The following is an 18,653-nucleotide window of genomic DNA, read 5'->3' on the forward strand; positions in this document are numbered from 1 at the left end:
ACTCAAAATTCAATATTTCAGGAGTTCTTGACGAAAAACTGATTTTGGGGGGCTTTGATCCTCTGTGGGGGGGTTAGCTCGTGGGGTAGGGGCGGGGACTTTGAGTATGTTGTTCAGAATACCACCCTAGACAATATTCACCAAGAAAACCTTTGATTGCAATAATGTTTTGGGTTCACCTATTTTTTTCTACTATTTTACTGGGTTAATAATACTTAAGTAATTTTTTTCTCAAGTTTAGGTAGGGATGGAATTCGTCGAAAAGCTGGATTTTCTTTCATGCTTTCGAAAGATCTCTTTTGAATTAACACTCGTTGAATTTTGTAGTAGGTACATAGACAATGCTACAATTTGTCCAGAGAGTTCTCAATAAACACCGACATCTAATTGAAACATGACTAAAGTTCTCTTTTACTCTTCACAGAGTATTTTGAGATTCTGCTTTTACGTAGATATCCGGATCATTCAAATTCCACAATGAGAGATGAATAAAATTTTACTCTTAAAACTGTTATTCAAGATTATATTAGGTATTCGTTATTTTTGCATTGAAACGATGAAGTAAAGCGATAAAAAATTAAAAACATTGCTCGAGTAAGATAACATATAATTTTCCAATTGATAATAAAATAAACTAAGTACAATGCCAATGTACTCGTCATCGCAAATCTTTGATGAATTGCTTCGGTATTAGGCTATAAGAGTAAGGTTAATTATTTTTTCACTCTATACAGATTACCCATCACTGGTACAGTGTTCGTCTCATCTCCGAGTGTTTCTTTGCTCAAATCAAAACCCAATATGAATGGAGTTACAATTTTCTTAATTTGTGCGTGTATTTTCTTAATCTATGTACCTGCAGGTAAGAATTTTCATTCTAATTGGAGTGCTGGTTTTTTTTGTAAAATATTCAAATGAATGTACCCACATACCTATACGTTTCATTTAAATAAATATCTGGTAAGTTCACCTGCAGGTTCATCAAAACAATTTTTAAAAATAAATTTCTGAATTTCAGGGTACGGTTTAAGATGTTGGGAATGCACATCAGAGCTAATTGCTAATTGTTTAAATCCTTCACCAATCGCCCAAGTCAAAATAAAGGAACGTAAAAATTCGGAAACCAACAAATATGTGTGTCGTGTAGTTGAATTTTACGACAAAAAACGTAAGTGTGGCACTACTGTAGGTGTAAAAAACTAAGACTAAGTACCTAATTTTCGAGATAAACGCTCAAAATATTGTAAGCACCCAATGCTTTTTTTGTGTGATAGATGCAATTTTAATACTTACTTACAACTTACAATATTTTTCATACTCCTGCGATGTGAACTTTATCTCGATTCATTAAGTATAACTATCTCTACCTGTACTCATTGTAAGAAAATTGAAATTTGCTGGAAATTGTTTTTCGATAAAAGTACTCTGCATTAGTATGCAGATATCTAGACCTGCAATCATTTTTATTTAGACAGATATTACTTCATAGTCCAACTTTCAAGGTCATGTTCAAACTATTCAAATTATTACAAAAATGTAGAATTTTTTGTGGTTGAAAGTAGGTCTAGGTAGGTTGATCATCTCCGGAAATTCGTGACATGGTAAAAATTAAAATTTTATCAAGTGCCTGCCTGTACAGATTTTATATTTTTTTTCTCAGATAAAATTTAAATTTCTCACCCAAGTACCTATTCAAAAAAAAACAATCAATATTCCTTCTGAAAGTTATGGCTATTTTCTTGAGAATAGAGTAAAGGTACCTGCTACCTAAGTAATTGAGAGATTTTCGGCAAAAATCATTTTCAAAACATTTTCTAATTATTCTAAGAAGTAAGTACCTATGTATATCTAATCTACCCATTAATGATTTCAGAGAAGAAAACACACATTTCACGGTCTTCTGTGGAAGAAAAAGATAGGAGCAACAATGACGCATGTTCTAAAACTCGTCTAGCATTTTATGCTCAAGTTGATAAATGCCGGACCTGCACTGAAGATTTATGCGCCTAATCTCGATTTGTAATTTTTGTACTCGAACTGGATTTCTTGCACACTTTATTTTTTCAACCTTATCAGAGTAATTTTAAGACGCTTACATTTTTATGCTTTTGAATCTATGCAGATACCTGAAAAATAAAATATACATATTTTATTCTTTCGTCACCTACCTATATCAATTCTCGTATTGGTGCATTTTGTAAATTTCAAGCTTATAAAACGATGCGTTGACTAATGTAGATAAGTATAGGTACGCCAGATGTACCCTATATGATTTTAATTCCTGTAAGCGGAAGTCAAAAAATGAGTTGAAAAATTATCTCATGTTATTTTTTTGGAATTTGATGTAATTTTAATTGGAAACATAATTTTCCCAATTAACGTGCTACGTGGTATTTTTAACTAAAAAAAAAACCAGTGATTCAAGCTTATCGTATCATTACTAATTGCATTTTTTACCATGCATTTTTTTTTCTTCCATAAATGGTAACAAGTGATTGCAAAATGCAAACAAGCATGATAACAAATCGTATAAAATACCCAAATAGGACGAGCTATTTTTATTGGTACTTGTATTAAGTCAGTAGATGTATTTGTAGTGTTGAACGCTGCTCTATTTATTTTGAGTGCCTAAACCAATTCCGCGATTTAGTTACCTATCGTTGATATTTTTTGAAAAATGAAAATGACTAGTTTCAAAACTTTAATATTTTGTGCTTTTATTCTGCTCGTTTATGTATCGAAAGGTAAGCAAACTACGTATACCTTTGTATTATTAGGCCTACCATTGGGTCATTCCATGCCAAATCGGCGGATTTTTGCACGAGAGGTCTTCGATTTTTCTCAAAATCAGATCATGTGTAGAGGTCATTAAACGATGACGAATGATGCAAATTGGACATTTTTTCGATTTTTTTTTTTGGCGGAGCTTGAAAACTTTTGAAGCAAAAATATTCCCAAGCAACGAATATGAGATTCATTCTGATTGCGTACACATAAATCCTCAGTATTGACGTGTAATGTGCAAAGTTTGTTCAATATCATCGTTATAATCAGTTTGGGGGGCAAAACTCCACCGCGGGGGGGGGGGTCAGAATTTAAAATGATTGCGATTTGTTTTTTTTTTCATTTCATTTCATCCCCTTTTTTTCTTTTTTCTTTTTTGTATCTTCCGTTTTTTTTTGTTTTTTTTCTTGTTTTTATCATTTTTCTGTTTTTTCTTTCATTTTTGTATTTTTTTCCACCAATATTTTTTTTATAAATCCTCATGTACAGACACCCAATGTGCAAAGTGTTCATTTTCGTAGTTAGATTTATGGTCGGAGGGGGGGGGGGCAAAACTCCACCGAGGGGGTGCAAATGAAAAATGAATGCAATTTTCGAGCTCAGCGCGAAATGGTATACCACTTGGATAGGTCATGTTCAAGTTTTCAAATCCATGTTCAAACATAGTCTTGAAAGGGGAAGGGAGGGGGTGGAGATTAAATGAAAACTTTTGAAGCAAAAATATTCCCAAGCAACGAATATGAGATTCATTCTGATTGCGTACACATAAATCCTCAGTATCGACGTGTAATGTGCAAAGTTTGTTCAATATCATCGTTATAATCAGTTTGGGGGGGCAAAACTCCACCGCGGGGGGGGGGTCAGAATTTAAAATGATTGCGATTTTTGTGTTCGGCGCGAAATTTTTTACCATTTTGATGGGTCGCATCGATATTATCGAATTTACAATGCATTATTTAATTCGGGGGGTGGGGGAGTGGTAACAAGCCTATTAGTGCTCATAAAATCGCGTTGTGCAAGTATTTTTTCGCCGTTTTTGGGCAGTTGGGCTTCAAATAGCCCCGTCTAACAAACGTCCAAGAAATTGTTTGGTCCTCAGCCATATCGTAGACATGAGAGCCATTTTACCATCAAAAATGGCCAAAAATGCATAAAAATCGCATTCAAAGTGCCATAGAATGCAGTTTTGCAGGGTTTCACGAAAAAAAATTACATATTTGGTATCGGGAGAAGTCCCCCAACACAACCCCGTCGAGTTTTTTCGGTCCCGACCATGTCCCCAAAATCGCCATTTTGAGGGTCCACCCCCTCGTTGTGCGGGGAAAAAATTTCAAAATTGCACTTTTCCAAATGGGGCAGGTAGTACCTTCATTTTGGCAGCGCATTTTTTTGGTCCCCGAAAAAAAAATACAAAATCAACTTCTAGAGCACTTTTTCGTGTATATTATGGATTATAGTCTAGTTGGCAAAACGGCATTTTTTAGACAGTGCATTCTGAATAGGGATTGCCAATCGGGAAATGGACGTCAAAGGTTGAAACTTGGTTTACACCCTATTCTCGACCTTGTAACATTTAATTGAATTTTTGTAAAAATTGCAGGAAATGGTTTACAATGTTGGAGCTGTAATTCACAAGCCGAAGGAGAAGGGGCTTGCGACCATGCCAGAAAGTCGGAAACTTTTACTGCTGATATGCTGAATAGGCCAATATGTGTGTCAGCGAAATTCGCGTTCAAGAATGGTGAGTGAAAACTATAGATAAGTAGAATTCTACCAGCTATAATTCTACTTCACTCTCCGGTACAGAAAATAAGATTGAATCAGAGTAATTTTTATTAGAATAGGTACTTACTTAGGTAGTTGTATCAATAATTAGCACTCTATTATCTTTCATGTTGCTAAAAACAAGTACCTAGGTATGTACCTCTACCTATACCTACATAGATATCAATCAAACAAAAAGGAACACTATTTTATTTGTACATAATTTCAGATTCTTCAAAGACGTACTTTTTCCGATCCATCTTCCAAGCCTCTAAATCAATTCAGTTTCCAGCCGACGACTGTGTAAATGAAGCTTTTGTGCGCGAAGTCTATGGAGAACGCGCTAAATACATAAACTTGCAGCAGTGTCAAACCTGTTACGAAGATTTTTGCAACGTGGCAGTAAGAGGACAAACATGTATTCTCGTAATGATCGCAGGAATAATTATAAGTTTGAGTTTTTATATGTGAAATTCAATCTTTGTAAAAGATGATTGGATATTAAATATTAAGGGTAAAGGCACCAAATATGGACCACTTTTTTTTGGAGGATTGCCACTTGAAAACTATAGGAGGTAGAAACCTCCACAAAGGCTTAAAATGAAGTTCCATCCTTCCACCAACACTGTACAAAACTTCAGGGGTGAAGGTCAACTTTAAGTATGTTTTTTTTATTGTTGAGTGATGAGTGTCAAAATGACAGTTCGAAATTTTGGACGCCTAATATGGACCACCCATAAAATTTCAAAATAAACATACTTTCACATTTTTCAAAAGGTCATATTTATTTGTAGAAATGAACAAAAAAACTTATTCTAAGCAGTTCAGATAATTTTGAATATTTTTTTCAAATTGTTGAATGACGAGTGTCAAAATAACAGTTCAAAATTTTGGACGTCTAATATGGACCACCTAAAGAATAATTTCAAAATAAACATATTTTTACGTTTCAAAACATCATATTTATTAGTAGAAATGAACAAAAAAAAGTATTTCAAGCATTCCCCTTTTCAGCGGCTGTAAAAAATGAGTAAAAAATTCAATATCACAGGTGGTCCATATTAGCGCACCCCATAAAAAAAAACTTTGCACCAAAAATTTCTGTACATACGCTCATTTTTAGCAAAAACTGATCACTCCAGCAGAAACTACATCCTTTTTTGATATTATAAACATCAATGCCATTTAGAAAATTACACCACATATATATTTTAATAAAAGTTGAAAAACACACTGAAAAAATTTTTCAGTGTCTCAAAACAGTTTTTTGTAAATTTCTCAGCGAGTTTTGACTTTACAGTTGTAATTTTTGTCTCATTCGTTTTTTTGATGAAAAATACATCAGAATACATTTTTTCCTGACAGATTGCGCTAATTACCAATGAGAAGGGGCGCTGGTCCATATTGCGGACTGGTCCATAATTGGTGCCCTTACCCTTACCCACCTATAGCGACAGTATCTTTTTTTTTTTCTAAGACTTTCGTATTTTGTGTTTTCATTTTGATGATTCTTGTGTCAACAAATAAATAAGGTATGTACCTTATACCTAGGCACCTGCTTACTCATCATTCACAAAAATAAGCGTTATATGTGCTTACATGACATTCTGTTTAAAAAAATTTAAGAAAAGTGCTAAAATCTCTCCTCCCAGATGGAAAAAAATGATGAAATGAAATTCAATTTGTTCTACAATTTTCCATTTTAACGTAACTTAAGAATTCTTTCGAATAATATCCTTTCGTATGGAGCCCTTAACGAGTAGATACTTACTGATATTAACGAAAAAAATGAAATGCATAAATCGAAACCATGTCAGAATTCATCTAAGTAGGTAACACTTTTTTCCTAGAAAAAATCTTTCCCATCTTCAAAACAATTTTGGTCCCCTTATAAGTACTACTTAAGTAGGTATCGTAAAGATGAAAACTACCAAAAGTTAGGGAAAGCAATAAAAACAACAAAATGTTGCATACTCGAAAAAAACTATGTTTTATTTAGTGAGTAGAATCCTCAAAGTTGAAAAAAAAATCAATACCTAAAGATTTTCCAATTGAAATAGTCCAAATCACAGGATTGAAAAAGAATGGAAAATTTCGCTTTTTTAAATTTTTTTAGAACTTGCATGGAGGGTTTTTTTCGGTATCACTTGATTTTGAGTTGATTACCTAAAATTTTTAGGCATTTTTTTTTGTTCTCATTGAAAAAAAAGGTACAAAAAAATGCAAAAAATATCTCCATTATATCTTAGACGTTTTCAAATTTATCTACCTAAGTACGTATTGATTGATGAAATATGAAATAAATAAATGCATTTTTTTTTTTATAGACTTTTGGTGTTTGAAACCCACAAGAGAAGAGGCAATAATGAGTAGGGCACTACACAACATGGGTATACTCATCCACCATTTTGTTCCTGGTCAAAAAATTTATCTTTTTTCCAATTTATAGTTTTTATGATCGAATTTCTGGAATAGAATGACAGAAATGGTTAAATAACGGCACTTGCTTTGAATTTAAACCAATTTCACACAATTTTCAACTCGAAAATACATACATGTTGAAAAAAAAGCTAAAATTAAAAAAAAATTAATGGTCTTCTATTGGCATATGTTGCATATCGTTGGAAAGCTCTTTCAATTTTCTTCCAAAGACGTTCTTACAAAAAAGTTGTAAAAGTTCACGGTTTTGAAGATAAACGCAGTTAAATGTTGCTCAATTCCCATATGCTGCAATGCATTGGTTCGTCAAACCAGGAACAAAATGGTGGATGAGTATACCCATGTTGTGTAGTGCCCTAGAATGAGTTGTGAGGTGGAAGTACTACAATATAAGCGAAGACATAACCATTTATTTACCTACATTTTGGTGAGAGGACAAAAAATTGTTAAAAATAATTCGTTATTTTTTATACTTTCACCAAATCCAAAATTTATACCGAGCGGTCCTATAACATGAGTATAAAAAAAAACATTTGAAAAAATTTGAAGGATCCAATTTATCTATTCAAAATTTTTCCATATCTGCGTTAGAACTCTTTTTAATTTCGAAAAAAAAAAAAAAAAAAAAAAAAAACTCATTCGGTTAACCATTCATTTTGACTCTCTTTTAGAGTCTTCAAGTCGAAATGTTTTTTTTTTAATGAATTAAGGGAGCCTCATACTGAGTGACCAATATTGTTGGGAACCAAAGGTGAAAGGTTTGAAAAAATTGTTAAAAGATTTTCCCAGACTTCCATTTTTTATTTGATTTTTTTTTTTCAATTTCATGCTCTATAAAAGGACCATATATTAGCCTAATACTGAATGCTTGGGAAGACCAAAGAAAGTTTTTAATGCAGGAATAGAAAGTTTGAAAATGGAATTCGAAGGAATATCTACCCGTGATAAAAATAGGTACTTGAATGTTGTTTTTTCAGTTCTTCCGAAGAATATTTCTCTATTCTTCGAAAATCAAAAAAACATGGATGTAAATTTCTCAAAAATTAAAACGATATTAAATAAGATCAGACACTTGGCATGTGGCTAATGGATGTAAGTTACTCGTTTTGTGCCCAAAAAGCATGCCTATAACTCAGGCAGTGAACATGTTTCAAGGCGGAATTCAATTATGCAATCTTAATATGCACTTATTTTGTTTTTATTACAACCATTTTTGGTTCGCCAACTTCGCTGTTTAGTGTTTTATCATTTTGTTTTTCAAATTGAAATTACGATTATTGATAGTAGGTACATATCATCCCTACATCCGCATCGATAATAAATTCATTCCCAGTCGTTAAAATTCTTCTGGCAGTCGTAATTTGAATTTCTTTGTGTCTTATTTATATGTATACTTATAATTCATGGTTATTTCAACCAAAACAATGTGTAATTTCAATAATTTGATATTTTTTGTATTGGGTTTGTTGATTTGTGCATCAACAGGTAAGCATTTAGATTTTATTTTTCAATCTTGGCATTTAAAAAAAAAATCGATAGCAAAATTATGTGAAGGTGAAGGATCAATTCACAAGACGAAAATCTACATTCGATGTTGGCTGAATTTTCAAAAATTAATTGCAGGAAATAGTTTGAAATGTTATAATTGCACGACATCGGATGATAAATATGGTTGTGATCATCCAATGGTTGTTGAACGGAATGATACGGAATCTGAAAAACAAGTGTGCCTTACAATTGAGTTCATCAGTTCAAATAGTAAGTACATACCTAGGATGTCTTATGGTGCAAAATTTTCAAATCTTTTATTTGTTTCTCATATAAGTATAGGTACCTAGTATGTACTTGAATAAGCTAGTCTTTGAGTGATTTGATAATTTACTTACCTACCTAATTGATGAAGAAATAAATCACAAACATTTTTTTTTTTTTTTTTCAAAATTTCGTGGATTCAATAATTAATTATTGGTACATCTTGCGAAATGGACCGGGGTAAGCCTGACAAATATGTACCTATTAGTTGCGCGTGTAAATATTTACTCGTATGCATTATATCTAATTCGGCGAAATCTGACGTCATTCAGGTAGGTACATTGTATATAAAACAAAAGTTTGAAAATAGAGGAGTACTAGTCCGGCATATGACAATAGGAGTAATTGCACCCCCCCCCCGCCGATCCTCCGGGACAACTTTTTTCTTAAAGGGGGCATCCTAAGGAACATTTTAAAGCAAACTTGCCAAAAAAAAGTTGGCCTTACTTACAAAATGGCGGCCATTTTGTAAGTAAGGCCAACTTTTTTTTTGGCAAGTTTGCTTTAAAATGTTCCTTATAGGATGTCCCCTTTAAGAAAAACGTTGTCCCGGAGGATCGACGGGGGGGTGCAATTAATCCTATTGTCATATGCCGGACTATAAGAGAGTTCTCAATAAACACCATACATCTAATTGAAAGATGACAACGTTCTCTTTTACTCTTCACAGAGTATTTTGAGATTCTGCCTTTAGATAGGTACCCATCATTCAAATTCCACAATCAGAGATGAATAAAATTTTTCTCTTAAAACTGTTATGCAAGACTATATTATTCGTTATTTTTGCATTGAAACAATAAAGTAAAGCGATAAAAAAATTAAAAACATTGCTCGAGCAAGATAACATATAATTTTCCAATTGATAATAAAATAAACTACAATGCCAATGTACTCGTCATCGCAAATCTTTGATAAAGCGTAGGTCTAGGTATTACGCGACGAATTGCTTCGGTATCAGGCTATACGCTATAAATAAGGTTACCTAATTATATTATTTTTCACTCTGCTGATTACCCATCACTGGTACTTCTCATTTCACTTTCTTCACAAGTATTCGTCTCATCTGCGCGTATTTTTTGCTAAAATTGAAACCAAATATGAATGGGCTTACAATTTTCCTAATTTGTGCGTGTATTTTCTTAATCTATGTGCCTGCAGGTAAGAGTTTTCATTATATGTAATTGGAGTGTTTTTAAAAATATCCAAGTGAATGGAGCTACGTTTCATTTAAATAAGTATGCTAGTAGGTTCATCAACAAGAACAAAAATAATTTTTCAAAATAAATGACTGCATTTCAGGATACGGTTTGAGATGCTGGGAATGCACATCAGAGCTAACTGCTAATTGTTTGAATCCTTCACCAATCGCCCAAGTCAACATAAAGGAACGTAAAAATTCGGAAAACAACAAATACGTGTGTCGAGTAGTTGAATATTACAACAAAAGACGTAAGTGTGGCACTACTGCATTAGATATAAAAAATTAAGGCCAAGTATTTCATTTTCAAGAGCGCTCAAAATATTGAAAACAATTATTTTTTCCTGTGATTGATGAAATTTCAATATTTACAATGTTTCATATTCCTGATGTGAACTTCATCTTGATTCAATTATTATCTATCTACCCATTGCAAGATAACTGAAATTTGCTAGAAATTGTTTTTAGGAAAAAATTCGCTGGCAGTAGTATAGATATCTAGACCTGCGTTCATTTTTATTTAGACAAATTGGCTACTTCAGAATCCAACACTATTACAAAAATGTAAATTATTTTCACCTTTTTTTTGTGGTTGAAAGTATAGGTAGGTTGTTTACTTAAATTTTATCATGAGTCTGCTTAAAGTTTAAAACTTATTTATTTTTTCGAATTCAACTGGTGAGTAACTATGTATTCAAAAAAAGAAAAAAGAAAAAAAATAGTCTATAGAATAAACCAACATTTTTTCTGAGACTTATCATCATTTTCTTTAAAATAGATAGGCACCTAGATACTTACAAGTACTTACCTAGTTGAATGATTTTCGACAAAAATCATTCTTAAAACACTTCTAATTATTATTCTAAGAAATATGTATATCTAATCTACCAATTAATGATTTCAGAGAAGAAAACACACATTTCACGGTCGTCTGTTGAAGAAAAAGACAGAAGTAACAATGACGCATGTTCTAAAACTCGTCTAGCATTTTATGCTCAAGTTGATAAATGCCGGACCTGCACTGAAGATTTATGCACCTAATTTCGAATAATTTTTGTACTCGAACTGGATTTCTTGCGCACTTTATTGTTTCAACCTTCAAAGTAATTTTAGGCCGCTTACATTTTATGCTTTTTAATTTATATTGATAACTAAAAAACGAAGCATAAGGTGTTCATTTTTTCATCATCTATCAATTCTAGTAATATTAGTGTATTTTGTAAAATTCGTAAATGAGTACCTAAGTATACAATAGTTGTATGAGATTTAATTCCTGTAAACAGCTAAATTCAAAGAATTAGTTAAAAATAATTTTTATAACCATCTGTCTGATTTTATTTTTTTGAAATTTGATAATTTTAATTGGAAACACAACTTTCCCAACTTACATGGTATTTTCATCCGAAAAAAAATTCATAAAATTATATTTCTTATCACCGGAAACGTCTGAATCTTTTATCTACTCGTACTTATAGTCAGTTATGCTGTACAATAGAATGATAAATCTACCTACCTGTCATTACAATTATCGAAAAAGCTCGAATCACTCACTCACTGACCTTACCTCATTAAAATGAGTGATTCAATGCTTTTAGGGGAACCAAATTCAATATTCCGAGGCTTCGCGTCGTAATTGAATCATTACTAATTTCTGATAATCATATTTTTTTCTGAAAAAGAGGTAACAAGCGATTGCAAAAAAAAAATAGATAAAATATCGTATAAAATGTCCAAAAAAGCAGAGCTATTTTTTATTTGTAAGCCAGTAGACTTGTATAGTCTTATATCCTTACGCTGCTCTATTTATTTTCGATGCTGAAATCAGTTCTTTGATTTATCGTTGATGTTTCTTGAAGTATGAAAATGACTAGTTTCAAAACTTTAATATTTTGTGCTTTTATTCTGTTGATTTATTTATCAAAAGGTAAGCAAACTATATCTACATATACTACCAGTGCATATTTTGATCTCAATTCTTATCACCTATTCGAAAACGTACCTACTGGTGCACATTTGAATCAAAGTATGTACATTTCAGGTATAAGTAAGCATCAATTCATTTTTATAAAGAACACACGTAACGTCTTACTATTCTATTGTGGACGAAATTATTACCTATAGCCATAGGTACATACATATACTCTCAACTCAGATGTGCATCCTGCATAGGTACATAGGTATATACGCCTAAGCATTAAGTTTTACCCTACGTGTGTATATTCTACGTGACCTCACCAAAGTCCACATTCTTTAGAAGCGAGGTAAGTATCCTGATTGTCACCCAAGTTTTTGGACCTAATAACGCTAGATCAAGCGAGTAGGGAAACAAAAATAACTCACCAGCCAATATTTTAGGTGTCGACTGCTGAAATGTTGAAGTTCATTTTTGGATTTTTGGGGAATTTTAAAAATCTTCGGACCAAAAAAGGAAAAACAAATCAAAATTTTATCTAATCACAATCAAATTAGAAAATTAATAAAACTGATTGGAAACAGTTTCGAGTCGTTTTGAGGAAGTATAGTTCCTAGCAGATCTCTGAAAAATGAAAATAATACTTATTTGTGCAAAATGTTACCAAATCTAGTTGGAAAAGTAACATTCAGTTCGTAATTGGGAACATTTTGGAAATTCCAGTTCTTCAGAAAAGTACTCTAGTGGGTAAAATGAACTTCAGCACCTAGAAACATAACTGAATGTTAGCTTTCTAACTTAATTTGATTCCATTTTGTGGAAATATCAATTCCCATAAATCTGCTGGAGACCATAAGACATACTTAGATATAATCCAGAACATGCTCAAAACAATTTCCATATTTGATTCAAATATGGTCAGTAAAAATAGGACTTGTATCAAATTTGAGCGTTTTTCTTGCTCATTCGAGTGAAATTTTGATTTTTTTCAGAACGAATTCATTTCTTGAAAAACTTTTCAAAGTTGTAAAAATGAATTTAGCTTTAGCGCGAGCATTTTTGCGCGTGGTGTTTAGATCTACGCAGCTTTGTATGGTGTAACATTTTTTCTTATGATTGAAATCTAGGAACCTTTGTTAATCTCGTCTGCTATATCCTACAGAAAATTGAGATACAAGTATGTTTGGTACGTAAAGTATTGCTTTACCAAGAGAGAAAAGGAAAAACATGTAACGAGAGTAAATTTTACAATGCACACGAGTTGAAGGCAAGTGAAGCAAATTAGCAAATGCACGAGTTATAAATACAATAATTACTTACCTACCTATTATTTGTTTGGTTCTATGTAAACGTCATAATATATTTTTCATTCTGAGGGCGCCTCGCAGCAAGGTTGCTTTCTGTTTAATTTATAGGTAACATTTTATTGAATTTTTGTATAAATTGCAGGAAGTGGTATACAATGTTGGAAATGTCACACGAGAACCGAAGGAGATGGGGCTTGCGATGATCCCCAAAAAACGGAAGGTACTCCTGATGCTTGGTATCATAGTACAGTATGTGTATCATTGAAATACTCGTTAAAGGATGGTGAGTGAACATGAATTCTATCAGCTATGATATGAAATAAGTATGTTCGTAGGTATTTTCTAGTTACATCTTGTAATTGTCATACCTACTTACTGTATCTGGAAAATCGTTTATAGCCAAAATATGAAATGTTAAATTTTAGGGGTTAAGTATGTGTAAGAGAGGTAGAGACCTATGTTGCTAAAAACAAGTGTCTAGGTAAGTAGTAGGTACAATAAAGAACACTATAAGTAGGTTATTATTTGTACATAATTTCAGATCCTTCAAGAAAAGAGTACTTTTACCAAAATGTCTACCATGCTCCCAGCTATTTGCATCCTTCCAACGACACCTGTGCTACGCATCCCGCTTATTTACCAAGTAAAGATATTATCGTGGACCATTGTCAAGTCTGTTACCAAGATTTATGCAACCTGCGAATAAGAGGACTATCAGGTATTCTCGTAATGATTGCATGAGAGATGTTTATAAGTTTGAGTTTTTATATAGGCAATTGAATCTCTGTAAAAGATAATTGCTGAATTAATAGGGCTCAGATTTTTATGCTCAAGAATATTTTTTGTATGCAGGAGATAGGGAATTTTTCAATTAGGTATCTATTCTATACGATTCGTAGAATTTCCAGTAAAATGAGCCTAATTTGTTAGAGCACCTTAGTTTTGCATATTTCACCTATATTAAGAACATAAAAAACATGTATATAGGAATTTTTAAGGGAATTTTTCGCATTTTTAAAGAATCAACTGATTTTACGTTTTTAGGGAATATTTTTCTCAATCTCAAATTTTTGTGTTTTATTTTGCTTTTTTTTTTTTGCAAAATATGTAGAACTGGCACCTTTTTTTCGCTTCATAGTTAATATGCGACAATCACATTCTCAGTTTTTATTGTTTTCATCAAAGCATTCCTAAAATTTCCAAAAACAAAGAAGTTTGCATTTCTTGTTAATTTCTTTTTTAATTTCGAATTCTTGTAGTACGATATTACCTACACAACCGTATTTTAGTAAAATTGTGAGTTTGCTTACTGTTCTGTAGATGATGTAACATTAATGAAATTTTTGTTAAAATTGCAGGAACGGAATTACAATGTTGGGACTGTGACTCGGGAGCACATGGAGATGAGGATTGCGACCATCCCACAAAATCGAAAATTATGGCTGCTGATTGGAATAATAGGCCAGTGTGTTTATCAGCGAATTACTCGTTAAAGAATGACGAGTCAGGTGAGTGAATAACTACAATTCTACTTCCTAAGTATTTTCTTGTTAGGGATTAAAATTGACATATCTGGAATATACTGTTTATATCCAAAATATAATATCTTGATTTTAGGGGTTACCTAGAGACCCACCTATGTTACTAAAAATATGCAATAGGAATATGTAATGTATAAATCACGCAATAAAGAACGCTGTATTGAGTAAGTATTTGAACATAATTTCAGATTCTTCAAGAAAACAGTATTATTACCGAACTATCTTCAGGGCCCCCCGTGAAATGGAGTTCCCAGCCGACGACTGTGCAAATCATGTATTTTCCAAGTTTGAAATGAATCCAAATGTTGGCGTACGAATAGACACATGTCAAGTCTGTTACAAAGATTTATGCAATCAAGTCCGTTACAAAGATTTATACAATCTGGCAGTAAGAGGACAATCAGGTATTCTCGTAATCATTGCAGGAATGTTTATAAGTTGGAGTTTTCATAAGATTCGACATTTGTGAAAGATAATTGGTAATTAATACATACCTACTGACAGTGTGTTTGTACCATGTTAAGTCTTTTTTTTTTTAAAGACTGGCGTATTTTGTGCTTTTCTTTTGCTGATTCTTGTGTCAAAATATAAGGCATGTATACCGGTATCTGTTTACTTATTAGACAAATTATTCACAAAAATAGGTGTTATATGTACTATGTACATAATACTTACACGGCACTATGTCTGCTCAAAAAAAATCCAAAATATCGTGGTAGGAAAATGGAAAACTTTCAATTTACATTTTTTTGAGAGAAAAGGTCATAAAAAGAAATACATAAATTGAGGTCGGTATTTTTTTAAAATTCCATTCATATGTCAGAATTCTTCTACATTACAGAGTTCGTCAGTTTCAATTTTTAATTATTCAAGAGAGAGAGGAGTCGAAAACTATTGAACAATGCGTTCCTGATGAAAGTAAAGTACCTAAACCAAATCTCGAGATTATTAAAATAGAAGAACATCAAAATTTCAGCTTGTATAAAACTTTTCTTAGGTACAAGAGAACCTTGACAACTCGTCGTCTTCGATTTGGCTGAAATTTGGTTCACTGAAAGTTCATGTCACTTACTTACACTTCAAAACCAAACTTTCAACTTTTGAAGTTGATTACAGCGCTTTCTAAAATGATTCCCAATAATATGCATGGAGAAAAACTATAACTTCTGCTGGATGCTTCAGATCCATTCGAAAATGGTAGCAATTGATGGGGGGGGGGGTCAATTTTAAGGTATAGGTAGATGAAGTTTCGGGCAGTTTTCTCCAGAAACGCGTGGTACCCACTGGAATTTTCTTTAAATATGAAACATTCAACTTGTAAAAAAAATTCATGGTATTCTTTTATCTACCTATGTATTTTCTAGACCCTCTCTTGTCCTCCTAACAATAATTATGGCCCACTTGTAGAAGTTTAGGTCCTAAAAATTGGAAAATGTTATAACAGGAAATAGATTGGGAGTCGTTTTTTTTTTAAATTTTCAATTTGTGTATCAGAATTCCTCTACATAATAAGTACCTACATAACCTTGCAGTTATTTCATTTTTTTTAGAAATTTAGGGGCCAAATTTTCACTTTTTTGTCATTTAGGTGGGCTATAAAATAATGATTTTCTAATGAAAATACATCAAATGCTAGGATTAGATTTGTAAGAACTTGGCAATTTTGACTTAAGTATTTTATTTTTCTTGCAATGAGCAGATTTGTAATTTACATAATTCAACTTCTGAAAGCAAAATAGGTAACAGGAATAAGTTGAAAATAATTTTAATGATCGCCCATTTCATTTCATTTTTTTTTAAACTTACGTACCTACTCACTTGTTTAAGTATTAATCGGAAATGTCTCTTTTCTGATTCACTGGTATTTTCAAAAATAACAAAAAAAACACATATTTTTATTCCTGGGAACTCATGAATCACTCATCCGCAGTTGAATAGTTAGGTATCATTTCCATGAGGTACCGAGTTAGCTCGCGTTACATGAGTGATTGGAGCTTTTTTTTTAGTAGGTACCTACCTTAATTCAAACTAAATTTTAGATTTTCATCTCGTAGTTTACCATTTTTATAAAAATTTTGTGAGTCAACAGGCTATTTCAGCTATTTACAAAAATAAGGAGTCCTAACTTATAAGTTGAAAATAAAAATAAAAATAGAAGAATCCAATTTAATAACCAAAAAATTTCCATTTCTGCGTCAGTTTTCAAAAAAAAAAAACTCCTGTGGTCTACCATTCATTTTGGCTCTCTTTTATGGAGTCCTCGAATCGAATAAAATAAATAAATTAAGAAGGTCTCATATTGAGAGACCAATATTGTTGGGAACCAAAAATTTCACAGACTTCCATTTTTTATTTGATTTTTTTTCAATTTCATGCTCTATAAAGGCACCATAGCCTAATACCTTGATGTTTGGGAAGACCGAGAAAAGTTTTTTCTTGGAAAGAGGGAGTGATTCAAAAGAATTCCGTGGCAGAAATAGAAAGTTGGAAAAATGAGATTCCAATGAATAAATATTTACCTGTGATAAAAATACTCAACTGTTGATTTTTTTGTCTTTCCAAAGAATTTTTTGAAAATCAAAAAATGATTTCAAGTAAGTAGATCAATCAACACAGTGGTTTTAAAAAAAAGACATGGATGTAAATTTCTCAAAAATTAGAACGATATATAGGATCAGACACTTCGCATGCGTTGTGCCCAAAAAGCATAACTCAGATGATGAACACTGTTTCAAGACGAAATTCAATATGCAATCGTAATAATATGCACTAATTTCGTTTTTATTACAATGAATCATTTTTGGTTCAACAACGTCGCTGTTTGGTGTTTTATCATTTTTTTAAAAAAATTGAAATTATAATCATTGATAGTACATTTTTATCATCCCCACATCCGCATCGATAATAAATTTATTCCCAGTCGTAAAAATTCGTTTGACAGTCGTAATTTGCATTTCTTTGTGTCTTTATACGTCTTATATTTCATGGTTATTTCAACCAAGATAATGTGTAATTTCAATAATTTGATATTTTTTGTGGTGATTTTGTTGATTTGGGCATCGACAGGTAAGAATTTGGATTTCATTATTCAATTTTGACGTTTTTAAAGAAAATCGATAGAAAAATTGTGTGAAGGTGAAGGATCACTTCATAACGAAAATCTCCATTCGATGTTGACTGAATTTTCGAAAATTAATTGCAGGAAACTGCTTGAAGTGTTATGATTGCACGACATCCGATGATAAAAATGCTTGTGATCATCCAAATGTTGTTGAAAAAGGTGATACGGAATCTGAAAAACAAGTGTGCCTTACAATTGAGTACACCAGATCAAATGGTAAGTAGGTACATAATATTCAACATAATAGACACAGAAGTTGAAACCAAACTGCAACTGGCATGTCTTATGATGCGAAAATTTTAAAAACTTTTGTTTGTTTCTCATATACTCGTAAGTAGGTACCTAGTACCTAAATAAGCTATTCTTTGAGCGATTTAATAATTCACCTAAACGACGAAGAAATAAATTACAAAATTAAAAAAAAAATAACGAAGAGGTTTTATTGTTTTTGCAATTTTAGATTCTAAATCATTCGCCATGAGGAAGATATTCGGTCTATCTCCAGAAAAGAATACTATCGAGGCTTGCGAATTATTCAAGAGTATTTTAAATATCGCTGAAAATGTCAAGGTGCAAGGAAATTACTTTTAGGCCGGTGAGATAATTCAAATAAGAAGAAGTCTCTTTTCTTTTACCGGCCTATTTATTGACCTGTTTTCTAATGCATCTGATTAATCTCGTTGCCTCAGTGGTGTAGTGGATGCACGCTGGACCGGCAATCCGGAGGGCCTGGGTTCGATTCCCAGACTGGGCACGAATTTTTCGTACGTTAGAT

The 18,653-nt window shown here is 32.3% G+C and overlaps 1 protein-coding gene and 1 long non-coding RNA gene across 4 annotated transcripts; both read left to right on the forward strand.

The window, feature by feature from the left end:
- The first annotated feature begins 626 nt into the window (after window positions 1–626).
- LOC135841945 (uncharacterized) lies at window positions 627–15,364 on the forward strand. 3 transcript variants are annotated; one of them, XM_065359177.1, is made up of 10 exons: window positions 2,506–2,744; window positions 4,385–4,525; window positions 4,778–8,472; window positions 8,611–8,745; window positions 10,099–10,248; window positions 10,902–11,921; window positions 13,359–13,499; window positions 13,758–13,934; window positions 14,575–14,724; window positions 14,946–15,364. In XM_065359177.1, the coding sequence occupies exons 6-10, from the start codon at window positions 11,855–11,857 to the stop codon at window positions 15,224–15,226; spliced, it is 816 nt and encodes a 271-aa protein (XP_065215249.1). In that variant the 5' UTR covers window positions 2,506–2,744; window positions 4,385–4,525; window positions 4,778–8,472; window positions 8,611–8,745; window positions 10,099–10,248; window positions 10,902–11,854; the 3' UTR covers window positions 15,227–15,364. The 3 variants fall into 3 exon arrangements, 2 of the variants coding, with proteins under 2 accessions (XP_065215249.1, XP_065215250.1); XR_010558030.1 differs by lacking the exons at window positions 10,902–11,921; window positions 13,359–13,499; window positions 13,758–13,934; window positions 14,575–14,724; window positions 14,946–15,364 and adding exons at window positions 627–862; window positions 1,019–1,168 and having other exon boundaries at window positions 1,874–2,744; window positions 10,099–10,253; XM_065359178.1 differs by lacking the exons at window positions 2,506–2,744; window positions 4,385–4,525; window positions 4,778–8,472; window positions 8,611–8,745 and adding an exon at window positions 9,349–9,957.
- Window positions 15,365–17,665: 2,301 nt separating this feature from the next.
- Window positions 17,666–18,452, forward strand: LOC135839969 (uncharacterized). The gene is made up of 3 exons (XR_010557676.1): window positions 17,666–17,823; window positions 17,960–18,094; window positions 18,339–18,452. It is a non-coding gene; the product is annotated as an uncharacterized LOC135839969 (long non-coding RNA).
- The last annotated feature ends 201 nt before the right edge of the window (window positions 18,453–18,653 follow it).

The sequence above is a fragment of the Planococcus citri genome, chromosome 3, assembly GCF_950023065.1.
Source record: "Planococcus citri chromosome 3, ihPlaCitr1.1, whole genome shotgun sequence".
NCBI classification, from domain to species: Eukaryota; Metazoa; Arthropoda; class Insecta; order Hemiptera; family Pseudococcidae; genus Planococcus; species Planococcus citri.

Bases quoted from the DNA above. Each gene is read 5' to 3' on its own strand.
- LOC135841945 (XM_065359177.1), top strand. From the start codon at position 11,855: ATGAAAATGACTAGTTTCAAAACTTTAATATTTTGTGCTTTTATTCTG. The intron at 13,500-13,757 runs GTGAGTGAACAT...ACATAATTTCAG, and splicing joins GAAATACTCGTTAAAGGATG to ATCCTTCAAGAAAAGAGTAC. The intron at 13,935-14,574 runs GTATTCTCGTAA...TTAAAATTGCAG, and splicing joins GCGAATAAGAGGACTATCAG to GAACGGAATTACAATGTTGG.